The sequence below is a fragment of the Microchirus variegatus genome, assembly GCF_963457635.1.
Source record: "Microchirus variegatus genome assembly, chromosome: 14".
NCBI classification, from domain to species: domain Eukaryota; kingdom Metazoa; phylum Chordata; class Actinopteri; order Pleuronectiformes; family Soleidae; genus Microchirus; species Microchirus variegatus.
The window spans coordinates 27,181,580-27,208,572 of record NC_139815.1 but is presented as its reverse complement, the minus strand read 5'-3'; the positions used below and the strand labels follow the sequence as shown (position 1 = coordinate 27,208,572).

At 39.2% G+C, this 26,993-nt stretch overlaps 2 protein-coding genes across 2 annotated transcripts; one reads left to right on the top strand and one right to left on the bottom strand.

Moving 5' to 3' along the window:
- The first annotated feature begins 13 nt into the window (after window positions 1-13).
- myef2 (myelin expression factor 2) lies at window positions 14-10,472 on the top strand. The gene is made up of 17 exons (XM_083901067.1): window positions 14-130; window positions 1,274-1,476; window positions 2,230-2,282; window positions 3,149-3,156; window positions 3,234-3,327; window positions 3,470-3,661; window positions 3,757-3,910; window positions 4,001-4,050; window positions 4,143-4,203; window positions 4,869-4,976; window positions 5,563-5,607; window positions 5,702-5,797; window positions 6,955-7,050; window positions 7,138-7,197; window positions 9,314-9,504; window positions 9,887-9,938; window positions 10,137-10,472. The coding sequence occupies exons 1-17, from the start codon at window positions 15-17 to the stop codon at window positions 10,298-10,300; spliced, it is 1,743 nt and encodes a 580-aa protein (XP_083757193.1). The 5' UTR covers window position 14; the 3' UTR covers window positions 10,301-10,472.
- A 1,032-nt stretch (window positions 10,473-11,504) lies between these two features.
- On the bottom strand, window positions 11,505-18,945 carry slc24a5 (solute carrier family 24 member 5; the record flags this gene model as incomplete). The annotated part of the gene is made up of 9 exons (XM_083900638.1): window positions 11,505-11,827; window positions 12,293-12,394; window positions 14,372-14,581; window positions 14,676-14,959; window positions 15,960-16,060; window positions 16,158-16,261; window positions 16,405-16,488; window positions 17,089-17,268; window positions 18,786-18,945. The coding sequence occupies 9 exons, from the start codon at window positions 18,943-18,945 to the stop codon at window positions 11,505-11,507; spliced, it is 1,548 nt and encodes a 515-aa protein (XP_083756764.1).
- Window positions 18,946-26,993: the final 8,048 nt, after the last annotated feature.

Sequence of the window (26,993 nt, the reverse complement as noted above, 5' to 3'; positions counted from 1 at the left end):
AAGCAAAGCGCAACATGGCAGATGTTTCATCTCTTGACGAGGAGCCGAGGCAGGACGAATCTGCTGCGGTGTCGGTGTCGGTGTCAGAAAGCGACGAGACATCTCAAGAAACACCGAATGGCGTGAAAACGTGAGTGAAAATGGAGAATCGCTCTGTCAGCGCCGCCTGTGTAGCTGTTAGCAAGTTTAGCTAAAATGGAGTCATGGGATGCTAGCTATTGTCACGCCACATCCAAAATATCAAAACATATGTAGGCATGTATCCAACAATATATCAACGTACGTCATCTATAATCGAAAATGATATTAAAATAAATGTCTAGTTTGTAGCTGTTTTTGTTTGTGACCACAAGCTCAGTGCAACCTTCACCGGGAGCTAAACCCTGTTTGTGCTATGCTAGTATGGGAGCTAACGCAAACACTGGCCTGAAACAAACCGTTAATCGCACTTTAACTGCTCAGTTGGACACATTTAACGGGTCTGTGCTCTGTTTCTGCATTTTAATCATCCTCCGCTAGCGCTAGCATCCATGCCGATGTCAACATAACAATTTACGTTCATTGTTTTCACCTAACAATGGCAATTTAGCTACAAACGGCTCAGATAAGCTACATCACCAAAACAAAGTATGTCAAAGTATATACAAACGCAGTTGTTTCCCTCAATAACATGCAGCTATCATTATAGTGTGAACATGGCAGTGTGAACATGACAGTGTTACATAATCGGGAAACATTCCAGATAACCGGGTGGTGCTGCTGTCATACATTTGTTTTTAATTTAATTCTTAAGTAATTGCAGTTGCACAATATAGTGGTCATCAACAATCCTTGTGTATTAATTATTATTATTATTATTATTTATTACTGATCCACCCCTCTGACCTAGATGTTTAATATACTGGCACTAAAATGTCGATTGGACAGACAGACCATTAGCGTTGTTCAATATCTGTTTACTGAAGTCAAGCAATTTTTTTATATATATAATTTGTTATCATTAAAAAGTTATTTCATCAGTTGGGAGGAAAAACGAAAATTGGCTAAATATATGGGCCAAAAAATCTAGATCAATTATCAGCCACCAACTGCCCTATTTAAAAAAAAAAGAAAAAAAAAAGCATTGATCATAGAAATAACCTGATCGATCGACCTCTAAAAAACTCAATTTACTCAACTACCCACATTTAATTGTGTAGGGTTTTTTTTGTATACAAACAAGACTTTTCTGTGAGTCCTGTTCCCTGACGTGGATATTGGTGCTGTTTTACAGGGAACCTGAGGAAATACTGGTTTCCAAAGAAAAGCAAGACGGTAAAGAGAAATCCTCTGGAAGCAGAAGAGGAAACCGCTTCCACCCTTACAAAGACAAACATGGTGCAGAAAAGAAGACTGCTCACAGGAACCGTGTGTTCATCAGCAATATCCCCTATGACATGAAGTGGCAGGCAATTAAAGATCTAATGCGGGAGAAAGGTAATGTCCCCAGTGTTGGGGATGTGTCTCTCCTTTCTATCTTTTCAGCTTTTTAGAAGTTCTTCACCCTTTTTGCCTGTTACCAGATGGAACATTCTTCTTCTAGCATTAGTCAATAAGTTTGTAGTTTTCTTTGGATGAATTTAGTGCAAATAGTAGGAAACCAACATAGCTTGATCTTTAGCTATTGGAGGTTTAATAAATTATTTTGGATGGACAATAATTCAGTTTGGGCTGATATGTCTGTGAGTAAAGGACTTAGTTATATTTTTACTTGTTTTTATGGCATCGTCAGCTCCAAAATGTAACCTCAAACCAGTAGTCTAATTGATTTGTTGAATAATTCTGTTGCACCTGTTGCAAGGTGAATCTTAATTATATGAATGAAAATGTTGCAATGTTTTACTTCCTGAACTATGAGGGTCTCAAGACGCCTTTTGATAGGTCAAAGGGCAGCTTAAAACTTTCATCCACCATGAATGGAATCTTTTGACAAACTGTTTATGTTGAAGTCTTTTGAATTTCCCAGGTTTATGTAGCTGTGTTTCTCTCTGGCCTTGGCCTTTTGGTGTCTCAGTCACTGCCCAGAAAGGCATGGTGTTGTCTGGTGGAATGTTGGTCTGGGCTGACTGTTGATCATAAATGGGACATCTCCATCTGTAGCGGCATTGCCAAGGCCAACGGCGACTTGAAGACTTGGTGACTTAAATTCCTTTGTTCTTTTGGTATTTTTCCTTTGTATGTCTCATGTAGTTGGTGAGGTTACATACGTGGAGCTCTTTAAGGATGCAGAAGGAAAGTCAAGGGTAAGTGATGTGGCCAACTTGCTGCACGGGGTTTTAAATGCCCTCAAGTGCTCTTTTAGGTTCTGATCCTTTGGGTCTGACCATGTAACTGAACTGGAGATATTGTAGGTTGTGTTTAGCACCTGACAGATGGCTAATGATTGATAATCATTTGAAAGGGAGATGTCCTGTTGACTTTTGGAAAAGTAGCATAATGAACTCATCTAAGAGTACACTTTTGCTTTTGTTGTTGTTATTTCAATTGGTTTAAAAGTCTGTCTGTTTGGCCATTTGTCCAACGGAAAATGTGGGTTGTGTGATTTGTCTTACTGATTGACCCTCATGTCTCAATCTTATTTTTTACAATTCTGCTTATTGCAAAGCTCTCATTTCTGAGGAGCACAGCAGTCTTGATCCTGTCTAGTTATTTGTTTTTTTCCTTTCAATTAAATGGCAGAATTGTATCACATAGATGACATTTATTGCACAACTACTTTTCTTTAATGTGGTGATAAAACTGTAATCAGGGATCTTAGTGCTATCTTAATTTTTTCAATATTTGTGTCCAGTTCAAAGCATTTGCATGTTTCAGATAAATAATATTGAATATGTACTTGTTAGTAACAAAATGTAAAAAAAAAATACTGTTTTGACAATTTTTGCTTTGCAATAATTGTATTATTTCTGAAAATTAGCTTAAATTACTATGACTATTGTTTTTAATTAAAACACTGCTGACCCAGGACAGCGGGCTTGAAACTACTGAGGCATGTTGATACATGACATTTTGATGTTTCAGTGCATTGTCTTGATTTTAACTGTATTTTGTTCACTCCCTCAACTTTGGATATGTGTGATTGCTGGACTTTTATGATGGCCCTGGTTAGGGTTGTGGGTAAGAAACTGTCATACCATTTTTTTTTTCTTTCATCTTGTGGTTTGCACAAACTTATTGTTTCACTTGTTTAACAGTGTGGTGGAGTTCAAAGATGAGGAGTTTGTAAAGAAGGCAGTGTCAGCGATGAATAAGCACGACCTGAATGGAAGACCACTCAGTATCAAGGAGGTGGGAACAAATGTTTCAAGAAGAAATTAAAATCGGATTGAGATTATGTCAAAATTGGCAGTTCATCATATAATTGTTGCTGCCCAAGTTGTATTTAAATGAAAATTGTTAAAAAAAAATGTCTTTCTTCATATCTTATCAGGACCCTGATGGGGAACATGCCCGGCGCGTGCTGCAGCGCATAGGTGGAGTTCAGCGGGGAAATCGTGGGCAGGACATGATGCCCGGTGGAATGAACCTGCCGCCATCTATTGCTAACAACCCCAACATCCCACCTGAAATCATCCATGCACTACAGGCTGGACGACTGGGCACCACAGTTTTTGTGGCCAATGTGAGGACTTGATGTACAACTTCCTCGTCTATCCCGGGATGATATTGTGGGTTGATTTAAAAATAGTGGCATCTCTTGTTTTTCTACTTTTCCAGCTGGATTTTAAGGTAAGCTGGAAGAAGTTGAAGGAGGTTTTTGCCATGGCAGGCGTGGTGAAAAGAGCCGATGTTAAGGAAGATAAAGACGGCAAGAGCAGAGGGATGGGAACAGTGACCTTTGATCAGTCGCTGGAGGCCGTGCAGGCCATATGTATCCTTCAGTAATATACTTTAAATGTCTTTAGTAAAAGTGAAAAAACTTGAGTGTTCACCGTTTTTCTCTCCTTGACTGTCAACTCAGCCATGTTCAATGGACAGATGCTTTTTGACAGACAGATGCATGTTAAAATGGTATATTACTTGTTAAATACTGCAGCATAACTTAAATTCTATGCAGCGTACAAAGACTAATTGTTGTCACATTTGCTGTGTGGTTTTTATAGGATGACAAATCTCTCCCTCCTGATGATTTCCGTCAAGTAGAAAAAACACCTCAGCTACCAAGTGAGTACACTAATATCCCTCTGTCACTTGTGATAAGATCAGAAATAATTGAAGTCTATTGAATATCACTCTTGCATTAGAACTGGACGGTAAATAATAATAAATGGGTTTTGGGACCCGTTTTCAAAAATAATTGTTTCAGTGCTCCTAAAACCGACATTTCCTTGTGTAATGGTAAAAATGAGAAATGGACCTGGGTCTTTAATTGCCTTTTAACTTGGCTGTATAGCTGTTGTAGTTGTTCTGTAGTAATAGACCTGTCAGACAGTTTGAGTTGTAGATTAATTACACCGAAATTGGACGAAGTAATATTCCATGAATTAAACATCACGAGACACAAGAATGAACAACACCTGCTCTCCCCAACGGCAGTGCCTGTGTGACTATGATATTAAATAGTGCGACCACTATTCTTGATGGTTGGTGCAGTGCAGATGCTGTCAGGGATCATGTTGTTTGTTCTTTTTTTTTTTACTTTATATAACTACAAGTATAACTATATAACTATAAGTACACAGGATTTTCAATGAATCTATGTACATTATGGTAAATGTCTCCAGCATAATTGAGTATTCACTGTGGTATATGAATATGATATACAGTATAATCTATTCTCTTATAAGTATTAAGTTACAATAGTAATGCTGTCCTCTTTTTGTGTTTAGGGGGTCTGGGAGGCATTGGAATGGGACTGGGACCAGGTGGGCAACCTATAAATGCAAACCGCCTGAGCAGTGGAGGAGGAGGAGGCATGGGCTCTATGGTTCCTGGAGGTCAGTCGCCTGTCATGTTATATTTAATTAAGGAAGTGATCACTCCTGACATGTTCAGCACAACAAATTCTCAGTTGCAAATGCTTATCAGAGGGAACCGGATGCATGTCTAGTTTCTGGTCAACACCCAGGAGCCTTAAAGCAATATTAATTGAAACCTTTGAACATCTCTGTGCAATAATTAATATGTCAGCAAACAAACCACCAACTCCGACAGTTACGCATCTCTTCCTTTGACCCCGTGGCATTCATGTTGAACTGGGCTAAAGAGATAAGCAGAGGCTTAACTAGTAGAAATCAAGGACTTTCACAGAACTAGGTGTTAGGATGTGACATGTTACCTAAAAGTACCTTTGTAGAGTGTTGGTTAATCCCCGTCTGCCTGTGACAAGGCCACATTGTCAATCTGGGTTAAAGAGATAAACGGAGCTCTAACCAGCTGAAACCTCGGACTTCAGCATTACTTGGTGTCAACTGACACTACCTGAAATAACCTTTGAACAGTGTTTGATAATCACTCTCTTAATTTCCTTATACACCCACTGGATGTATGTTGACATGGCCTGACTGTCAATGTATTTAATAGGTATGGATGTTTCTGGATTTGGTGGCACAAACAGACTCAGTGGAGGTAAGGTTGTTATTGGCTATGAATTTTCCATGTTGTGTTTGTGTGGCGCAGAGGAGAAGGTGACCTTGGAAACCTGGTGCTTTTGTTTTCTCAGGAATGAGTGGTGGTGGAGGCTTCGGTGGAATGGATAATATGGGCAACATGGGTGGATTTGGAGGAAGAGACATGGCTCCAGTTGGCAGAATGGGAGGTAAGTTCACTTTTTTCCAGACTCTTGTAGGTACTTTGTTCACATGCAGCGTCTTTTGCAAGGTCATATACATTATTCAGGGTTTCCACAGGTCTTTGAAATGGACATGGGTCATTGAAAGTGCTTACATTTTATGCAAGAAAGAAGTTCAGTTGATTATTTAGGTGAATGTCCACCTTGTTTGTTACGATATCACCTATTGATCCATGCGTGAGATTCCATGAAGAACAAGGAGCGATTATTGCAAATTATGTGATGCCTGGGAAATGCAAATACCAAGATTTCTGCCTCACCAAAGAAAATTACAAAGACTGACTTGTCCAAGATCCCAAGGACAATCACTTGTCCAGATGCAGAGTGTGCTGCAAATGAGTAAAAGTGGACACCATGGGCGACGTGGCTCTTGCAAGTCTTTCAGCTGAAGGACAAACTGTGTCAGCAGTCATCATTAGAGGGAATAGGTCCTGGAAAATCTTCATGGGTCCTGGAAAATCTTTGTTAACCAAGGTGTGGGAATCCTGATCATTTCCTAAACGCCACATTATACCTCTACAACTGCGTGATGTGTTATCCGACTAAGTAACCACGGAGATCCTTCGAGCCTTCATAGTTCTCTGTCGTGGTGCCGGATACGCGCTGCAATTTCCCGCCTGATCAGTAGGCGTCGCTACGCAAGGTTGTTGTGCTTCTTGCTACAGAAGCTACAAGACTGTTGTTGTTGTTGTTGTTGCAGCTGAATAACATTGAAACAGTGGCCGTTACTCACCTGAAATAAATATTTTCTGTGTCCCGGAACGCAGTTTTAAGATCATTTGAGGGGAGAAATTAGCCATTTAGAGTCTAAACAATGGGTTTGTGTATTTAGCTACAACGCATTTATAGTTTGGCAGCGACATTGTCGGCGGTGATCAGCTCCACCTCTGTGGACGCTCGGTGCGCACAGTGGCCGACTGAGCAGCATTATCTCGGTCTGTCCTGAGGACCAATCGCAGCCCTTGCCGTCTCCGTTGTCCCTTGACGGAGTGACGGACACTTAAAAAATATTTCATTCAGCCGGAGACGACGAAGAGGCTCTCAGACAGCCTCTCCGGCGACATAGAGGGGTATCCACAAGCGACGTAGAGCACCCCTGATGTTGCCCTTTTTCCGTTTTGTAGACATGTACAGATCCGGAATAGGAGGAATGGATCGGGACTTTGGCCACAGTGACATGCCAGTGAATCGAGGATTTGGGAATTCTTTTGGAGGAATGGGTAAGTGACTGCTCTGTTCTTGTTTTTGCGTCTGTGACACTGCAATGTTATAATGTCATCTCGTCTTACTTGCATTCTCTCCCTCAGGCGGAGGTTATGGAGGGGGCATGGGCAGTGGTGGCATGGGGCACATGGGGACTGGATTAGGTACATGAAATATTTCATCCATTTTTTAACATTTATTTATTGTTTTACATCTGGTATGCATCATCTCTCGAGCAGAGCTGCACACCCTTTACTACTGTTGACATTTAAAACATTATTAGCCTTCACCATTTTATAGTCTTGTGACGGTTTATACCACAAATCATGTAAAAGGAGGAATGAGCATCAGTTAACGTTGAAGTAGCTATTGAGCTTCATTAAGTCCCTAAATGGGTAATGGATAATAAATACATTTAATGATTATAGAGGCTTCAGTATATGGGGGTACTGTATATGATTTCTGGCAGAAGTTCTTTCGTTTGCCAAGTGTTTGTGCTGAACGAAGCATGAAATGTGTAATCACTAGTGTGGTATAAACAGAAGAGATCTGCAGGAACTGCAGTTAAGTATGTATTATGCAACCATAACTGAGGAACTATTTGCTGTAGTGCAACATGGAATAAATCGATTTTGAATTCCAAGTAACTGAAAGTTTGTAGCGGCACAAATTGCACCATATTACCTTTGGTCAACATTTTACACTGAGACTCAGAGAGAATCTGAATGTGTGTGTGATGTTTGGGCCTAAACTGAGCTGCTCCAAGCACATTCAAACAATAACAATCGGTGATGATGTATGACAGGCATGTTTTGCTTCTGTAGATTTTCTTTACTTTGTCATGATTACTCACAAAATGTGCTTTCAGCCCCCTCTTAATTCATATTAATGACTCACAAATGTCTTAACAATATGAAATGATAATTGTAATGTTTGTGTCGACGTGTAAAGCTTCCTTGTACCAACATTCATGATCAAAGTGGTGTTGTACCCATATTCATTCAAGTCAAAATCAGCACAAAAATCATTGCAGATTATCAGTATTTGTCGTCTGTATCTCAATTTACTGGTTTTGCTGCTCGAGTCACTTGTATAAGTTACCAATGACGGTCATTAGTGGCACATTGTTATGAACGATGGTGTGAAATCTAAGCAGTTGGAGCTCATTAATCTCACAGCGGCAGTGCAACGCTGCTGATTGAGCGTAGGGGAAACACTGTTTGTTTTTATTGTCATTACAAATGTTCTCTCGGAAGCAGCTTTATCTGCCTAAATGTGTAATTGGGCCTTTCTCTTTTTGTGTGTCATTGAATTGACACCAGTAAAAAAAAAAAAGAACATTTTACATAAAATTCCCTTCACTACGTGGGTTATGAGTTTGGACAGACGGATGTAAACTGCACAAAGGGACACCGTGTTCTAGTTACAGGATGTCGGTGTGAATCTGCACATTTTATGACCATAGAATAATTTGTGTCATTCCTGTACCCGTCCTTTCTGGTGAAGTTTAGTTTGGCGACTAAGAAAACAAACTGGTACAAAGTCTGCTCCTTATGTATAAACAAAGTCACTGTGTCATTGTTCTCGCTCTGTCATCATCGCTAAAGTGTGCAATGGAATGCCAATACGGTTTCGCAATGTTAATAAAGGCTTCAGTGTCGTGTCATGAGACGACATTAATGCAAGGCTATGTCATAGTGAAAGTCACAGTGTTTCAATGTGAGCACACATTGTCTTATAATCTTGTTGATTTAAATCTGGGATGAGCTGCTGCAGTAAGGGTGGGTCAAAATATCGATTCCGTGACGTAGCATCATCCTTCCTCGAGCAACATGATAGTTGCTACGCTAGAGCAAATATTGATATTTAATTTACAAATGTAGGCGCTTTAATTCAAACGGTCCCTGCCAGTTTCACTGGCCAGATGAATGAGGGAGTTTACAGCGTGATAATGGCAGAGAAAGCTACGTTAAGAGACGCCCCATACACATTACATACTTAGACTTTTTGCAGTTTGTTCTCTTATGTTGTGAATAAATGGAGAAATCCTGCACTTTTAACTTTTCACAGATATTTTGTTTTGTTTTCTTCACTTTGGAGTGATATTGTGATGTTTGACTATGTTTGCAATATATTGATTATCACATTGTATCGTGATATTGTTGGTATCATGAGGTACCCTGTGATTCCCACCCCTATGTCGCAGCATGGGAACAGTCTTGGAGCCTGCATATAATGCAAAGTTAAGTCATGCATCTCATTTTCTGTGTGTGTTAATAGGTGGTGGAATAGGTAATATGTCAATGGACCGTATGGGTTCCACCTTTGACCGTATAGGAATGTCGGGAATAGACATGAACCGCGGTTTTGGCGGCTACGGCGGTGGCGGTGGACCGAGCCACATGGGTGGTGGGGGCATGTCCGACAGAGGCTCTGGGTCCAAAGGTGGCTGTCAGATCTTTGTGCGAAATGTAAGTATGCGTTCGATAAGTTGAGTTGATAGTTTTGGGGCAGATTGCATCTTTATGTTACTGTAGAAATATGTCTGTACAACAAGTCCCCTCTCCTAATGTACATAGAACAGGCTCATTAATGCTATGAACAACAAAAACATTTTCAGTTTCACACCATATTTAAAACAAGCTTCTGGTAAATAAATGCAATGTATGCAAATAATCCCTCTTAAGTGGAACCCACTGGACCTTTAACCTATGCTGCCGTGTGTTTAGTTAAACGGTAATGATGCTGTAAATAAGGTCACGATGGCTCTTGTTTAGAGTTGTTAGCTGGTGCTGAGTGGGGCGATAATTACCACTGTTTGTATCCTAATGAAATCTCTCATCTGTGTTGCAGCTGTCCTATGATCTCACGTGGCAGAAGCTAAAAGAGAAGTTCAGTCACTGTGGTATGTTTCTTTCTCTGTCAAAATCCTATCTTTTATCCTTTATGATAATGCAAAACTTGAAAGAGGATTTAAACGGAAGCTTCCCCTTTTGATGTTGACACAGGGTTAAAAGTAAAATAAGGACACAAAGATCCTGGGATTTGAGTAAAATGTGTGTTGCTTCATTTCTCTCTTTTTGTTTTTTTTGTTCTACTGCAGGTCAGGTAATGTTCGCAGAGATCAAGATGGAGAGCGGAAAGTCAAAGGGCTGTGGGACGGTGAGATTTGACTCTGCAGAGAGCGCAGAGAAGGCCTGCAGGATGATGAATGGAACCAAGATCAACGGCCGGGAGGTTGATGTGCGCATCGATCGCAACGCCTAGAGCTTTTGTAGAAGTCATTCTAACACACTTCCACATTCAGCCCTTTTTTGCCACTGAGCTTTTGTTTTGTTTTAAAAACACAACTACATCATATCTCCTGTGTCCACTGTTTCAAATCCACGTTATAGTTTATGTGAACCGTACATCATAGCTGTTTTATCTTTGTTTTGTAAACCCCTTTTTAAGTTGTCAGGCAATTTATTTGATCAAATAAACTTTTGAATTTTTAAATCCGGCCAAAAGTTCTTCACATTGTCAAAAGACACATTGCTCAACACTGCCACACGGTGGCCTCTTTGAAAGCTGGGTCAATGTAAGAAATTAGAAAAGCAGTGAAATCAGAATAAAATGATCAGGCACAAACCAAAGTCCACAAAATATAGGTATATTGGTAGATATAGAGATGCTTTAATAGACTAATATTTAAAATCTTAGTGGTGTTACTTTGTCATAAACACATTATACAAATTATTTGTGAAACAAAGTTAAGTAATAAATAATTGTTTGGGCTTTTTTCAAATAATAATCAAGGGAAAGTTTTCAAATTTCAAAGTTTTGTAGATTTTATTGGTATCATGTCAATGTAGGCAAGTGTTCAAATAGGAAGAATAATAAATATTAATATATAAGCTTTGGTGAGTTAATTATGAACAACTTTCTGTCTTTAGGTAACTAAAGACAAGTGGAAAATTTTGTTTGTTTTTTTCACTATTTATGGCTCGGGCAATAAGGACTTGCTCATAAAAGCTTATCAGAATGTGGTCGATGACGATGATGCCTCTTGTTTTAATCCATTCACGTGCTTCAAAAGGACAAATAAGTTAAATTTACACCTTTTTATTTGGTGTCTCTAACGTGACAGTTTATACATTTATTTGAGGTTGGCAGTCGATCCCGGAACAGCATGCTTTCCATTTATGGCTTGTGAGTCCGAAGGGACAACATCTCGGGACTTGATAACAGGTCTTCAATGAATGTAACATACCGTTCTCTATCCTTCAGACCCACTTAAAAATGATCTTGGTCAGTAATATTTCACCACAGGTGAAATTAACCAAAGATCGTTCTCTTTTAAAAATATCATGAGCACCATGTGTGAGCCCTCAAACTGACACTTGAAGATTTATAGGCTTAGCTTTTTTTGTTTTCAGCATTTTAACCTGAGTCTGGCAAAATATCTCTTCAGCCCCACGGAGGTCAGATCTCAGTCACTGCATAGTTTTATGGGATTATTCCCGATAATCCCCAACTCGTACAGGATGGACAGAGTGGCGAAGAGGATGTAGCAGATGAGCGAGATGATTCCCAGCTTCCAGTCTAACTTCCACCCGTTCACGTGAACGGCTACGAATATGAAGACGATGGAAAGCAGCAGCGTGGCAGACGTGAAGAGCAGTCCGTTGCTGTTGACCTCCACGGGGTTGTTGGTGTCCACAAAGGCGGTCTTGATGAACCAAGGTAGACCCAGACAGAGCATGTCGAACACATTAGAGCCCACTATGTTAGACATGGCCATGTCGGCTTTCCCTGGTTAACGGAAAACAAGTATTTGTTTCAGTATTGGATGTAGAACTTGTGCATATTTCAACCAGAGAGTGCAGTGTTCATGATTCATAGATTGAAGGCGATTTATTTTGTAAATCAATCCCTTGTTGCGGGTTAGCGCTCTACCAGGACTGCTCAAAGTGGGGCCCAAGTCGGCCCTCCAACATGTTTAATTTGGCCCATCAGACTTGTATTTAGAAGTAGGTACTTGTGTGTGTATATATATATTAAATATAGCTGTTAATGCCTTGGTCCTTAAAGTTATAAACATCTGTGTGTAAAACAGTTGTAAAGACAGCAGCTATGCAGGAACTTTGACTTTATCTCTCTAGTAGGCACTGACCTTACAATAGGTTTAGCCTTCCAATGGTAAAAAGTTTGTATACATGAATTTAAATTGTATGATGAATTACTTGTATACACACAGGACTGACTGTGATTGTTTACCTTCTCTGGCCACCATCACACTGGCAATGGTGTCAGGTATACTGGTCCCAGCAGCGAGCAAAGTCAGACCCATTACTGTGTCGGGGATGCCGAGGGTCTCACCTGTGCAGAGAGAAGACACAGACGTGACGTCAGATTCACCTTCCTCTAGTCGCGTTGAGGCGAGCCAGGTAAGCGGAGTGTGACTGTGACTGGAGGGATATGCTGCATTCCACGTGTGGTGGGAACTCGGGATTTCTGCGGACACTGGGTGTTCCTGACCTCGGAAGGAGCAACCTCAATTTCTAATCATTGACATGTTGCCATGCAAAGTGCCTGTAGAGCGTTGTTATTGACTAGTCTTACTAACAATAGCCCAAAGAATGTTTGATTTTCCGAGTTCTCAACTCCAAGTTGCGATGTAAATGGAATGCAGCATATTGCCAATTAAATGTATCAACATCATGTTTTCTTGCTATCATTCAACACTATCAAAACCTTTAAAGGACAGAAATTGTACTCAAAAGCAGAGAACAATTGTGTGGAATGTTGGTGTGTTTCTGGGTCACATTCCATCTGGAGTTGTACCTGTTGGGTCTCATGTCTGCACTTTCATAACTCTAAACCCTTCCTTCCGTGTGAGCTAATCTGACGACTACAGGATAATAATCTCATTATACTTGAGTCCAGCAAACACCGTCACATGATGAAGTCGTGCTCTTAGCCTGATCTTAGATCGGTTATATATTGGAGTGAGGTAGATGCTCTCATGCCTGTGTCCACATGCACACCCCCCCCCCCCCCTTGTTCACATGACTGCTTCCTGAGGGATGAAGCAGGCTGTAATCCTGTGGTTGGGTGAGCACATGGCCCACTGGCGCTACAATAAAACCCCTCTTAACTTTCCAAGACAATGGAATCTATGGAATTAGCCAGCAGACCAACATGTGATTCTACTCTGCGAATCAGACTCTTTTCTTGTTTTTTCCCCCTCACAAGTTTCAAACACTTGTGATCCACAAAGGCTGAGGAGTGATGAGTTTACCCTTGTAGCTAAACTAAAGGAGCTTAATGGGAATGTACAGACTGCAAAGTTAAAACGGTAGAATGTGATGGTTAAAGGTTCCGTGTCGAAGACTATTCAATGACAATTACTGAACATAAAATGTGACTTAAACAATGAGACCATCCACGGCCTTTCTCTGGTGACTACAGAGGCCTGTAGCCTGACGTACGTGAACTTGTGTCGGGTCGGGTTTTCCACTAAAACCTAAAGGCTGTGATCATGTGAACTCCCGTATGCCTCAGGGTAAACATCTGTGGGTGAGGTCCATCCACTGTTACAGAAGCAGTGAGTAAGAGTTCGCGTAGGAATGTTTCAACAAACCAACGAGCTCCCGGTGAAACAGAGACTCCCGACAGAAACCGCTTAAAGGTGCAAAAAGTGAACGTTTTATCAAAAAGACTCTTGCTTTAGTGACCTCATCAGTCTGCATGTTACCCAGGATGTTCACTCACAAGTCCAGCAATGAAGCTGCAGTTCAGTTACAACCTCACCTGAAGCTACGGAGCTATAATGATTCAAACTTTTTTCAAATGTGTTTGCACAATTCTGTTCAAGCCAATTAGGTCAACATGAGTCCATCTGTATTTCTCTGTATTTAAAGCAGTGTTATGTCTTATGTTGGAATTTCTGCAGTGCACGCAAGATAAGCTAGCACTTTGTTAGTTAAGTGGGGACCGTACCTATGTTCCCCGGGTCCTATGTTCCCCGCTTTGTATGTGACCGGGGAACATAGGACCCTTTCTCTAACCCTAATCCTAACCCTACCCTTTTTCAAAAAAAGGGTCCTATGTTCCCCGTTTTCCCCAAAAAAGGTCCACTTTGTATATGACAGGGGAACATAGGACCCGGGGAACATAGGTACGACCCCGTTAAGTGCTAGCTTAACTAGCTAGTGGGACTAGAGGTCGACCGATGTGGGTTTTTCTATGGCCAATGCCGATTTAGCCCATTTTCTTCTTCTGATAAAAATACAACAAACAATAATCCGAGTGCACACAGAGGCAGAATAATAACCAAAATAACTACAATCTTACCGACGATGGTGACCATCCACACCAGCACGTACGTGAAAGCTGAGATCCACACAGCAGACATGAGGAAAGTTATCATAAACCACTGTTTCCAGAACCTTCTCCTGCAGTCAGGGATGGTGAGGAAGAGCAGCGTGATGATGGGGAGAGACAGAACCCAGAAGATCCTTTTCAGGTCGTTTTCCGGCACAGCAAACACACTTTTATGCTCTGCTAGATTGCAAGCAGAAAAAAAAAACAAGTCATTAATTGTCAGAATAATGTGTATGACATTGGACGTCTGCTGCCTCTATTAAATGCACAGTACCTCCAGGAATGTCATTGAGGTTGTGCAGGCTGAGGGACAGCTGCGAGTATCCGGAGTCTTCCTGGAAGATGCCGCTGTCCGTTCTGGAGCGAACCATGATTCGCAGACTGGTGTCGTCGTTCCAGTCGATCAGAGGTTGCGTCTCGTCCTTCTCCTCGGATCCTTTGGACAGACACGTGCAGCAGGGACTCAGCTTTCTCAGGACAAACTCGCTGATGCGAAGGTCAAAGCACAGGACCACGATGTAGACGGCGTAGACCAGCAGCAGCGAGGCAGCATCGTACCTGTCGACGCAACATACAGTATTCTTGTTAACGGTTTCCCAAACTGACTCATTGTTTAAAGATGAGAAACTTCTTCTTCTTGACTCCTTTCTTTGAAAACATAACGTTTTTATGCCTCGGGTGATCAAGCACTCCTATGCGTAAATATGTGTACGTAGCTAACAAGCTAACACGGAAGGACGTTGATATATCATCAAATCGATATTTTGACCTAACCCTAGTGCCGCACTATACTGCCTCTTTAGCTCCTACTCCCATAGACTTTCCCATAGTTCTTTTTACAACCTGTGGAGTCGCCCCCTGGTGGCTATTCATGATAGGTTTACTTCCTCATTGGCTTCATTAAGAACTTATACACAGTCCTGACCCAGTCTCTAGAACCTAAACATCCACTTACTACACTTCTTGTAACATTTTAACTTTACTTCCTGCTTCAGTAAGTGGAGCTCAGTCTGGTGTCGTTATGTGACCTATGCACAGGTTCTCGGCCTCATGATAACACCTGAGCAAATTCCATTTTCTAAACTGGGTCACAGTTTCTGGTAATACTTATCTTTTACAGTTTTTAAATAAGGTTTTAAATGGTAAAACCTTATTTGTAAGGTAATCTCATTTCTCTTTGCACAGTTGGATTCTGTCATGACTTTTTATTGCACTTTGAGTGTTGTTCTTATTTTATAACCAACTCGGCCAACCTCTTTATACGCTCGTCCTCATTCTGTTGGTCCTGCTCCTGTGCATGTATAAATGTATAAACATCGGCCGCCTCTCCAATCACAGTGTTTATGGTGTGAGTGAAGTGTGTGATCAGACGCTCAACGCTCTGAACCGTCAGTTGTTTTGTGATCTATTTTCATTTGTTGTCCTCAGTGTCACAGGACGCCAATAAACATCCAGAACTAACGAGGCCTTTTACTGCAACCTTGTAAACACTTGGGTGGGCGGAAAGGTTTTGACGATCGCGCCGTGATGATGTTGTGATGTTGAGTCGCACACTCACCAGTACACCTTGTTATCAGATATGATAGCAATAACAGCAGCAACGCTGATGCCATATGCCAGGCAGTCCCTGAACAGTGGCCAGCAGGTGAGACGCCCTGCCTGATAAAGGAGGCAAAAACAAATTGTTTACAGCTCAGAGAACTCATAATGTACACAAACTCTCAGATGACTTGTACGAATGTTTGCGGTCGTGTACCATCGAGGCCAAGAGTCCACATGCACCACAGATTCCCAGCAGGTTGTAAACAGCTGATCCCACGATGGTGCTGACGCCAATGTCTCCCTTTGTCACAAACACACCTAAGGCAGGACATGCGTGAAGACAGAATACATTCACAGTGAGAGCACCTCCTGCTGGCAACAGGAAATGACATGTTTTACGCTTTCATGGTGCCCCGACTGGATCAGAGCAACATCAAATTTCAAAATCGTAAAGAAATTACCTAGAAAGGCAGTGACCAGTTCTGGTGCAGAACTCCCAGCTGCCATGAAAGTGGCTCCTGCTACATCCTGAGAAAGTCCTAAACCTGAGAGACACAACTGTTAGTAAGGTACACAAAGCAACAACAACAACAACTGGCTTTATCCTATTATTCTCTATACACACATACAGTAAATGTATCACATGTCCACCCGAACATATAAAAGAAGCAAAAATATCTAACGGGACATTTATTTACATGTATTGCATTGTTAAAAATGTTTTAATAATTATATCTGAATAAAACCAACACTAAAACAGTTAAATATGAATTAAAAGAGCCCTAAAATGCAATAACACAAGGTGTGTCCTGTTCATCGAAAAGGCGTTTGGGGTTTGCCTGAAATCAGTGAGTCACAAGAAACGAGCACAAAAAAATAGTACAGAATATAAGAAGCACTAAAATGTGAAAAATGAAAATCACTGACATCCAGAACAAAGAGGTCTCAGTTTTTCCTCTAGAGTTGTTCTACTGTAGTGTCACATGACATGAGAGAAAACAAATGAATACATCTGGAATATTTTTGTTTATTTGAAGAAAAGGAGGTTTAGTAGAGATCGAACATATAATTTGATATTACATTGGAGTCGGTCGGTGAGAAGACATAGATTCTCCAGCCAAATGTGATGTTTTCTTGTCACTTACGTTCACTGATGACTTCTAAAGACGGCAGAAAGTAATCGTCACAGACTATGGCCACAGACAGAAGCATGAAGAAGATGAGTAAGAAGTGAATGACGAGGCCTCCGTCCTTCCTCTGCTGCAGCGTGAAGAAGTCTTGAGGAAACTCTGAGGACTGTGGTGAGATGCACTCACTCTCATTCTCTGTAAACGCACACAAACACATACATAAACATACATAACAACATATTTTGTTTATTCATTAATTCAGTAATAATAGAATTTGCTACTCACTACATTTACAAGTTAATTTAAGCTAGGGCTACAACGATGTCGATGCCCTCCAGTACCTTCAGCTTGTTACTTCTACTACATTCTTGTTAACCTGCAGCTAGTTGTTAGCATGTCGAGTGCTTCGGTCCCGATCCTCACCACGTTTTTTTTTTTTGGCTTATTCTGTTCAGTAATGTGTTCCAGTTGTAGTCGGAAGTCGGAATTTCCAACTGAAAAGTCAAGAGCAATCTTACAAACTCTGACGCAGGATTCCAAGATGGCTGCCACTCGTGTCAATAGTTAAAACACTTTTAACAGCTTTTTACTGTTAATTGCACTTCTGTCTCTATTTCTTTCACATTGACTCACATAGTACTGTTCAACATTTATCAGTGGACATGTTGCTACACTGTTTTTGTGTGCAAAACACATATGTGCATGTATAGAGCATTGTTAGCTACTGGTATTGCTAATAATGGCTAACAATCGCTAGCCCGAGATGAGTTTGCGTCCATGTTCTCGTCTGGACAACCTGTCCTCTAACTCAAGCTTAACTATGGCTCGTTTTGACAGAATACCACACATAGGTAAGTTTTTACACTGTTTTTTTCAACTCAACTACGCACAAGTGTTGTTGAGGTTAGCGTTAGGGCTAAGAAAAAAAGACGGGGCTAGGCAGAAAGTTACAGACAATAACATAAAAAAAGTTAGCGTGTAAACGGCTAACGTGGTAGTCAAAGCCATGGGAAACTCATGGAAGCTACATGATGAGGACACACCCAAGGTACCACATTGCTTTTATTTATTGTACCACTAAAGGTGCCTATTTTAAAAAAAATACCTAATGGTGGTAATTCCTGAATTCAACTTGTAGTTACATTTCGCAGGAAACCAAGGACAAACCCACTTGGGACCATATTGTCTCCCGTATATAACCCTCAAGGGGCCCAGGCTAGATTGATCCTGGTTCTGGTCCAACTTTAGATAAACATCCAATAGTAGTTTGACTCTCTATTGCTTTATTTGGGTGTTTGAGAAATTCAACTTCTATTTCGATATTTTATATTTTAAAAATCCAGTTTTAGTCAGATTAAAACAATTATTGAAACATACTGAGTGTAACTTTCCACTGATTAATTAAGGGGTGCCCTGCCCCCCTGAAATTCCTGTGCACATCACTGCTACAGCACACACACACACACACAACCTTTTACTGTGGGCTCAGCTCATAATGCCATTTCCACGGTATTTCATGGCAATAAAACTTGTCTCACCAGAGAAAACACTGTCGCTGTGACTGAGCCACAACTGATTCATCTGCGTGACATTAAAATGAGCCGTGGCGTTTATAATGTGATTAACAACAAAAGTTGTTGTTGTTGTTTGTTTTAAAGAAACAAAACAAACAACAACAGTACAAATGAGATCTATGATGATGATTTTCTTACCAAGAGCCCGACGGATCCTGACAGAGTGAGTTTCCTGAGCTGCACTTGTTGCTGTGAATGAAACCAGATGAACCACACAGTATAAAAATAGAACAAATCCCAGAAAGTAAGGAATAAAATCTCGTCTCTTCTTTGTCTTCACAGGTGAAAACGTCTTCATGGTCAGTTTGAGTCACTTTCTTTACTCTAACAAGACTGACGGGGTTGAAGCTGCTGGAGGAAAGTACATCTAACTCTACTCTACGACTACAAGCTGCACAAGAGAGCGATTAGAGGAGGAGAAAACATCTTTAAGTTCTGCCTCTGATGATGATGATGATGATGATGATGGTGGTGGGAGGGGGGGCCGGGGGGTCACGAGTTTGACCTGAACATCAGCCTGAGGCTCATCACAGTGTAAGTCAAGAGGAAATCACACATCCACACACACTTTGACTACATCTTTTAAAGGGCTGAGGATAAAGAACGTTATAATTAAATACATGTATGTTATCATTTTATCCCTTTTTAATAATTGACATCTAACAAATCCCAATCCTAGGTTTAAATCAAAACAATTTACTGACAAGGCCTTCACAAAATAATAAATTCTATTTATTTATTTATTTATTCCCACATAAATATGTAATGTCACTGGAGCTAGAGTATTTGTTTGGTCCAGAAAATGTCAGAAAATGTTGAGAAATTGCTCCACAAACCAAAATATTTCAGATAATAATCAGAAAGCTTGTTTTAAGTATTTTCTTTTTTTTTCTTTCTTTAAAGTCTAAAACAGTAAATGTATCAAAATAGTTGACTATAGTTAATAGTAATCAATTGATAATCGCTGCAGTCCTACATCCAACAAAACATCTGAAAACATTCTCCAAAATTAAGACTTTATTTTTCATTTTATTGCCTAAAACAGGACGAGAGCAAGTTTGTGTACAATATAATGTTATGTATGTATTATTATACAAAATACATAGTTACACTATTGTTACTGCCATTTCTAATATTATTTTAAATAGATTGAGCAGATATTTCCAAGAGATATGTTTTTTTGTTTGTTTTTCCCCCACAACTTAATCACAAGTAAAAGGCTGGAAAATCACAAAATAACTAAATCTCTGGGTTATCTTAGTTTACCAGTTAGGACACTTTATACTGTATATAATCCTTATATACACTATATCATATTCTTTATGATCTGAGCACAAATGGCAAATTTTGGACTAAAGATTTTTGTTAATTTTTTTTTTTTAATTTTGGTCGACATAGTATAGTATGACGTTTTGTCAAATTTTAAGCCAAAAATTTTGGGTCAAATTTTTTTTTCTAATTTTGGACGAGATAGTATAGTATGACGTTTTTGGCAAATTTTGGACTAAAGATTTTTGGTAATTTTTTTTTTTTAATTTTGGTCGACATAGTATAGTATGACGTTTTTGTCAAATTTTGGACCAAAAATTTTGGGTCAAATTTTTTTTCCCAAATTTTGGGCGACATAGTATAGTATGACGTTTTTGTAAAATGTAAAACCAAAAATGTTTGGTAATTTTTTTTTAAATTTTGGGCGACATAGTATAGTATGATGTTTTTGTCAAATTTTAGACCAAAAATATTGGGTCAATTTTTTTTTCAAATTTTGGACGACAGTATAGTATGACGTTTTTGTAAAATGTTTGACAAAAAAAAAAATCTGGGGCTCCACCTGCAGACATTTTATGGTACTGCAACCAGTAGTTCTTTGTAGATATTTGTAATTGTGTTGATTTATAAAGTGGAAATGCTGGTCCTCACTTTGTCAGCAAGTACAAGAATGTGTGTGTGTGTGTGTGTGTGTAAATGAGCTGTGTGGACCAACTGTCAATCAAACCTGTCTTCGTGAGGAGATGTTGGTCCACGGATATTAAAAACCTGGTGTTAGGGTTGGAATTAGGTTTAAGTCGTTTAGTTGTGATGGTTAAATGTTGGGTAAAGTGCTCGTGAACGCATCATGTCCCTGAGTGTCCATGTGTGTGTGAGTGAGTCTGTAGGACTTGTTGGGACATGTCCTAATAAGTTCTCCCTCTAAACCCACAGACCAGCAGCGAACTCACCAGTTCCAGACTCTCTGCTCTGAGGACACATGAAGCTGATGGACACTCACACACCTGCAGACCAAGCGGTGAGTCCGTTATTTATTCAGTCATTCATTCATTCATTTATAGATGGATTTATTGGCCTCCTGACTTTGCACGTGCTGCAGTGAATGCAGCGCGTTATCTGACTGCAGAGCACGTGATGACTCCGTGACGACTTTATATATACATATATATATATATATGTATATATGTGTGTATTATTGTATCATTGACCCAAAACAACCGTCACGTGAAGCTGCACACGCTTCTGTTGTTGTGATGCGTCTCTGCACAAAATGCACAATAATATTGAACAGTTAGTAAATAGCGCCCCCGTGTGGTACAGTTAAAGTATTGACCTTATAAATAATGCCATGTAGTTACTGTAGTTTTCATTTCATTTATTTATTTATTTTTCATTTGAAAGTGAAGGATATAAATAAAATACAACTTTGCAGTTTGGTTAATGAGAAGTGAGACACAAAAACAGGCAAATATTTATTCTGACTGATGCACAGTTAAAGCATTTAGTCACAGTAGGTAAATCGCTGATGTAAATAATAACCAAATGAATTAACAATGGCCGAGTTCCATTTGGCTTTGATCATTGTCAGGATGAGGTTTCACTGTCCTGACGAGGACCAAACAATTCATGTGATAAGGTGAATATTTTCTGTTTCTTTGCTCCGTTTAACAAAGAAATCATTCAAACTGAATCATTTTGGTTTGTGGACAAAACAAGACAATACGCTTCAGAACATCATTATCTCCAGGTTTTGGGATCAGTGATCAAAGTTTTTTTTTTTTTTTTTTTTATTTAATCAACATTTTATTAATTGAATAACAAAGTGATTAATATATCATGAAAATAATTGTTTGCAGCTAAACCTGAACCACTTTTAATGTGTTTTTCAAGCTAAAACTCCAGAACCAGGTCTGAACGTGAGGAAACTGCCTTTAGTTTTATACACTCAAATATCTGGAACAAACCAAATTAAGTCATTCTTTTAAATCTAGCATGAAAATCCATGTTTGTGTCACTGAGTTTAAATGAAAACAAAATGATCATCACTGCTGCACCTCAGCCGTAACTGCAACTTTTAATTGCTTTAATGTTCTTTCATTTACCTCTATGTTAGTGTTTTTATTGTGTTTAATCATGACTTTTATTTTTCCTTTCTTATTACTGTAAACTGAATCACTCAGTCAGTATAAAAATGAGATGTTGGTCTTTACAAATACAACAAGTACTAACAATCATAATCAAGATTTTAAGTTAAGTTAACTAAACTAGTTAGAAAGTTAAAGGCGCCATATGTAAGAATGTGGCCAAAAACAGTTACTACACTCAAATTCAAAATAGTTGGTCTTTTAGGTTTCGTTTTCTCCAACATTATAGCTCAGACATAACTGGCAACAGCAGATTGCAATGATTGGTAGACGGCGGTAGGTGGCGCCACATGCCAAAACATGATTTCAAAACATAAACATGATTTGCAGTCTGCAAAATATATTTTTTAATGCAAATATTTAGTCTGTACTGTTGTTGTTGGTGAGTTCAGTTTGTTATATGAACATTATTCCTGAGTCTCTGTGACATATTAGGAGGATTTTATGATTTATTACATAATGCACCTTAAAGATTATATGTCAGGTTCTATGGAGAGCACTGAACTGACCTGTGATCCTTTGGTTATTGTTTACCAACAAGTTCTGACTTTGAAAACTGGACTATATTACAGTCGACTATTGATTGATTTGTGGTTGGGTATCAATGATATTATCAATGTGATGCTGTCTTAGTTATCTATTTAATCGTTAAAACTTTGTTGTTTAAATTTTAAATGTGTGTGTTCATGTGTGACATATTGATATTTGAGCTACAAATAGGGAACTATCAATTATTTTCATCATCAGCTAATCTGTCACACAATCTGACTAATTGATTATCAAAATTAGGACGGCAACTAACATCTGTAATATGTTGGTTATTTTGTCGATTAATCAAGTACTTGATTGGTCAGTAAAATGGTGAAAAGTGTTGATCAGTTGTTTCAAACTTGGAAATAATGATGTTCTTAAATATCTTGTTTTTGTCCAAAAACCAAAATGATTGAGTTTTAATGATTTATTTGTTATAAAGCAAAGAAACAAGAAAATAGTCACATTCAAGAAGATGAAAAATCCGTTTTAATTATCAAAAAAACACTTGATGATGATGAACTATTTCAGATATTACTGTTCCTTGTCAGTACATGGTCACTCCCTCACTGACCTTTAAAACTTAGAGGTATCGCGTCATAAACAGAGATTGCAGAGGTTTTTATAGAGTTTATAGAAAGTTTCCATGTGCAGTGGAATCACTGACAAAGTCATAGAACATGCTGACACAGAGAAGTGACTCAGGTGCTTTTTAATGTGTTTTATTATTATTATGATGATAATGATGATGAAGATGATGAAGAACATTCATTAGTTCCTGAAACGGCGAGCACAGACTTGTAAAATAAAAAAAAAGATCTCAGGCCACACCCTGTGAATAAATGTGAGTCATGAATTCACACAGTGAAACTTGAGAGACACTTTTTTCCTCTTTTGTATAATGTGCTCTTTCATGGTGTCTCACTGTGTCCAGGACGTTATTTCAAGTTTGAGGAATTTTAGGGTCATGGTCGCTCCATTGTTCCTGTTATCAGGGTATTAGCAGCCTCTCTTTTATTTACTCTTGCACTCACTTTTACTGCCATTTTCCTGTTATAAAAGCTGAAGTTACACAGTGCTTGAATAAATACAGCACTTGAACATTTTAACATGTTATAAAACGCATATAAATAGAAAAAAAATGGCTTTTTGTCAACTCTTCAGGGCAAGTTCTTGGTATTAACTTACTTACTACAAAGTCTGATCCTAATAAGACCTCATTTGTAATGTATTTGGTTAATAATGGTTTACTAAATGAATCATTAACTATATTGATGAGCAATTATTTGCTTCTTCTTTTTGCCTTTTCAAAAGATAATTCAGCTTCTTAAATGTGAATATTTTCTGGTTTCTTTTGAATGCTCCATTTGATGAAGAAGTCATTAAAACTGAAAAACAAAGACATTTGAGGAACGCTGACAACATTTTCAACATTTTATGGACCGAACAATGACCAGTTTTTAAAAGAATTCAAGCAGAGAAACTTTAAAAAAAAAAAAAAAAAAAAAAACGGTAACGAGTTAAATAAATGAGGAAACAAAATGTTACAAAGGGGGAGAAAAAGATAAATAAAGAAATATGAGGTCATAGAGATAACGTGTACAATTTATAATCAGTTAGGTATGGCTATGTGCTCTACGTAGCCAAGAAACCCCTCTACGTCGCCGGAGAGGCTGTTGTAGAGTCTCTGCGTCGTCTCCGGCCGCTTTAAATATTTTTTAAGTGTCCGTCACTCCGTCAAGGGTCAACGGCATGAGCTGCGATTGGTCCTCAGGACAGGCCGAGATGACGCTGCTCTGTGCCGGTCACTGTGCGCACACTCCACTGTGAAGCACAACAACCTTGTGTAGCGACCCCTACTGATCGGGCAGGAAATTGCAGTGCAATCGCAGAACTATGAAGGCTCGAGGGGTCTCCGTGGTTACGCAGTCGGATAACGCATTACGCCTTAAAACCCAAAACCTTATAAATGACTTGTGTCACCTCCTTCTAGTGTTGCATAGCCAGAATACCTGGGCGTGGTCTACCATGCTTTCTCCACACTCCCTCCATCATCCTCACTGAGTGTCTGCTTGTTTACCGTTTTGTTGCGGGGTGATAAAAAAGCGAATCAAATTTTTTTACAGCAAAAGTTTCCCCAAACAAAGGAGTTAGTTGAAGAGGACGGTGTTTTCCAGCACAGAAACCTTTTATAAAACATAAAATAAAAACACATATTTAAATAGAAACAGCAATCAAAAGATTCAAACTGCTTTTTGTTAACTATTCAGGACGTTTTGTGGTATAAACATGGACCAGTTGTCCTCATGGTCCTAATAAAGCTGTGTTCAAAGTTAGTGTGAACGGTTGTTAGGTTAAGGTTTGGGTTAAACATTAACTTCTATGTTAAGGTTCATTAATGGGAGTCAGTGAAGGATGAGCCAGTATGATAATTAGAATCATTATTTATCATATTCTGGTTAAATAAGTTAAAAAGAAACAAGTAAAACTGGATACGATGTGTAAAACACACACTAGTGCTTCACTGAGCACATGTGCCACAGTCACTACAGTGTGAGTGTCATCACATCAGCTGTGTGAGTTTATTTTAAAATAAAAGAAGGAACTGTGTCTTTTTTGGTGGAAAACTTTAAAGACAAAGCAGCAGCAGTGTTTTTAGCTGAGTCATGACGTGGTCTGTTTATTTCCCCTTTATGGGAATCTGTTACGTAATTGTTCACTTTATAGTTTTAAAACAGCTTTTTATGGCATCAGCACAATTGTGTTGTGTAACTTTAAAACATAAAGACAAAGGACTCGCGTTGGCAGAGGTAGATTCTCAAGGTCATTGTCAGAGTCCTAACAAGAATAACTAGACAAACATGTCAGTGTTTACCTGCAGTTGTTTCTAACACTGACCTTGTCAGGACCAGTTGTCCTCAATGAGTCCAAAACCTGGTCTTAATGAGGCAGAACCTGATTTTTGAGGAACTGGTAAAGGTTAGTGTTAGGCATTCACTTGTTATGGTTAAAGTTAAGAATTCTGCTTTGTTAAGGCTAATGAATCAGGCTGCAACTAATGATTATTTTCATAATAGATTAATCTGTAGGTTATTTTCCTGATTAATCCAGCACTTATTTGCTCCGTGAAATGTCAGAAAATGTTGAAAAATGTTTGCCAAACCTGAAAATAATGATGTTCTCTCATGTCTTCTTTTGTCCACAAACCAACTGTAATCTGTAATCTCTGTTTATGACGCGATACTTTAAACTGTATATATATAAATGAGAAAAAAACTAAAGTACTAGAAATTATGTGAGGATTATGAGGATATCTGAGGAAAATGAGAATAATTATGTAAAAATTGCTATTCCCCCTCATATCGTGAATCATATCAGATTCTCAACTTCAGTCAAAATAATCACAATTAGATATTTATATGGAACCGTTCAGCCTCCGCAACTGAGCTTTACATTATTTAAAGGTCCCATATTATGCAAATTAAATTTTTTTATCATTTAAATACTTATATTTGTGACTCTGGAGGCCCTATGAGTCGGCAAAGTGTGAAAAAAGATGACTCACTCATGTTTTTGTGGTCCTCCTCAGTCTAAGTACAGGAGATAAAACATGCGATGTTGACGTCTGTGCTCACTGGGACGTCACAATGTGCTAAAGAGCTCAGAGCAACTGTATCCGAAAACCGGAAGTTTGTAAAGTCCACAAAAAAGTTCTATTCTTGGCTCCACAGTGCAGCACAGAGTTCTACACAAACTTCCAGCCTCAAAGGATTTATCTGTCCAGTGGATACATGTTATAAATGACGGCAATGTGCCTGCTAGAGCCCGGTCACTTTTCCAAATACTAACTGCTGATTTAAACAAAAATGATTTCTAATTTCTGTTTTCTCAGAAGTAGCTCAGGCATGAGGGGAAAGAACTGTTCTTGTAGCGTGAGGGTTTTAGTCTGAATGGACCACAGCCACAGAGGGAAGGGTCTCAAAGAGACGATGTCCTGCTGAGAGGAGTCAGCCATGATTTTACCTGAGACGAGAGGTTGCCAGTCACATTCTCTGCAGAGCGCTTGATCTTTCTTTGCTACATTTAACAAAGAAATCATTGGTTTGTGGACAAAAACAAGACATCATGTCTCTGACATTGAATGGACCAAGCAAACACTCTAATAATCATTAGATCTAGGCTGCTCTAGTTCTAGACTGATATCAAGTGTTTTAGTGTCTGTGAGTGAACTCAGGTAAAATAGGAGCTTGGAAAGAAAACAACCTTTCCATCTCATTAGTCCCCCCCCCCCAACCACCAGCAGCCTCTGTTGTGTATGTGCTTTCACTTGTGTGTAAGCAGATACAACTGAAATCTGACTCTGTGTGGTCAGTTGTCACAGTGTGGAACAAGACTCTTCAAG

Coding starts and splice junctions, on each gene's coding strand:
- myef2 (XM_083901067.1), top strand. CDS start 15: ATGGCAGATGTTTCATCTCTTGACGAGGAGCCGAGGCAGGACGAATCT. Junction 3,911..4,000: donor GGAGGCCGTGCAGGCCATAT/GTATCCTTCAGT, acceptor CTGTCAACTCAG/CCATGTTCAATGGACAGATG. Junction 7,051..7,137: donor GAATTCTTTTGGAGGAATGG/GTAAGTGACTGC, acceptor TCTCTCCCTCAG/GCGGAGGTTATGGAGGGGGC.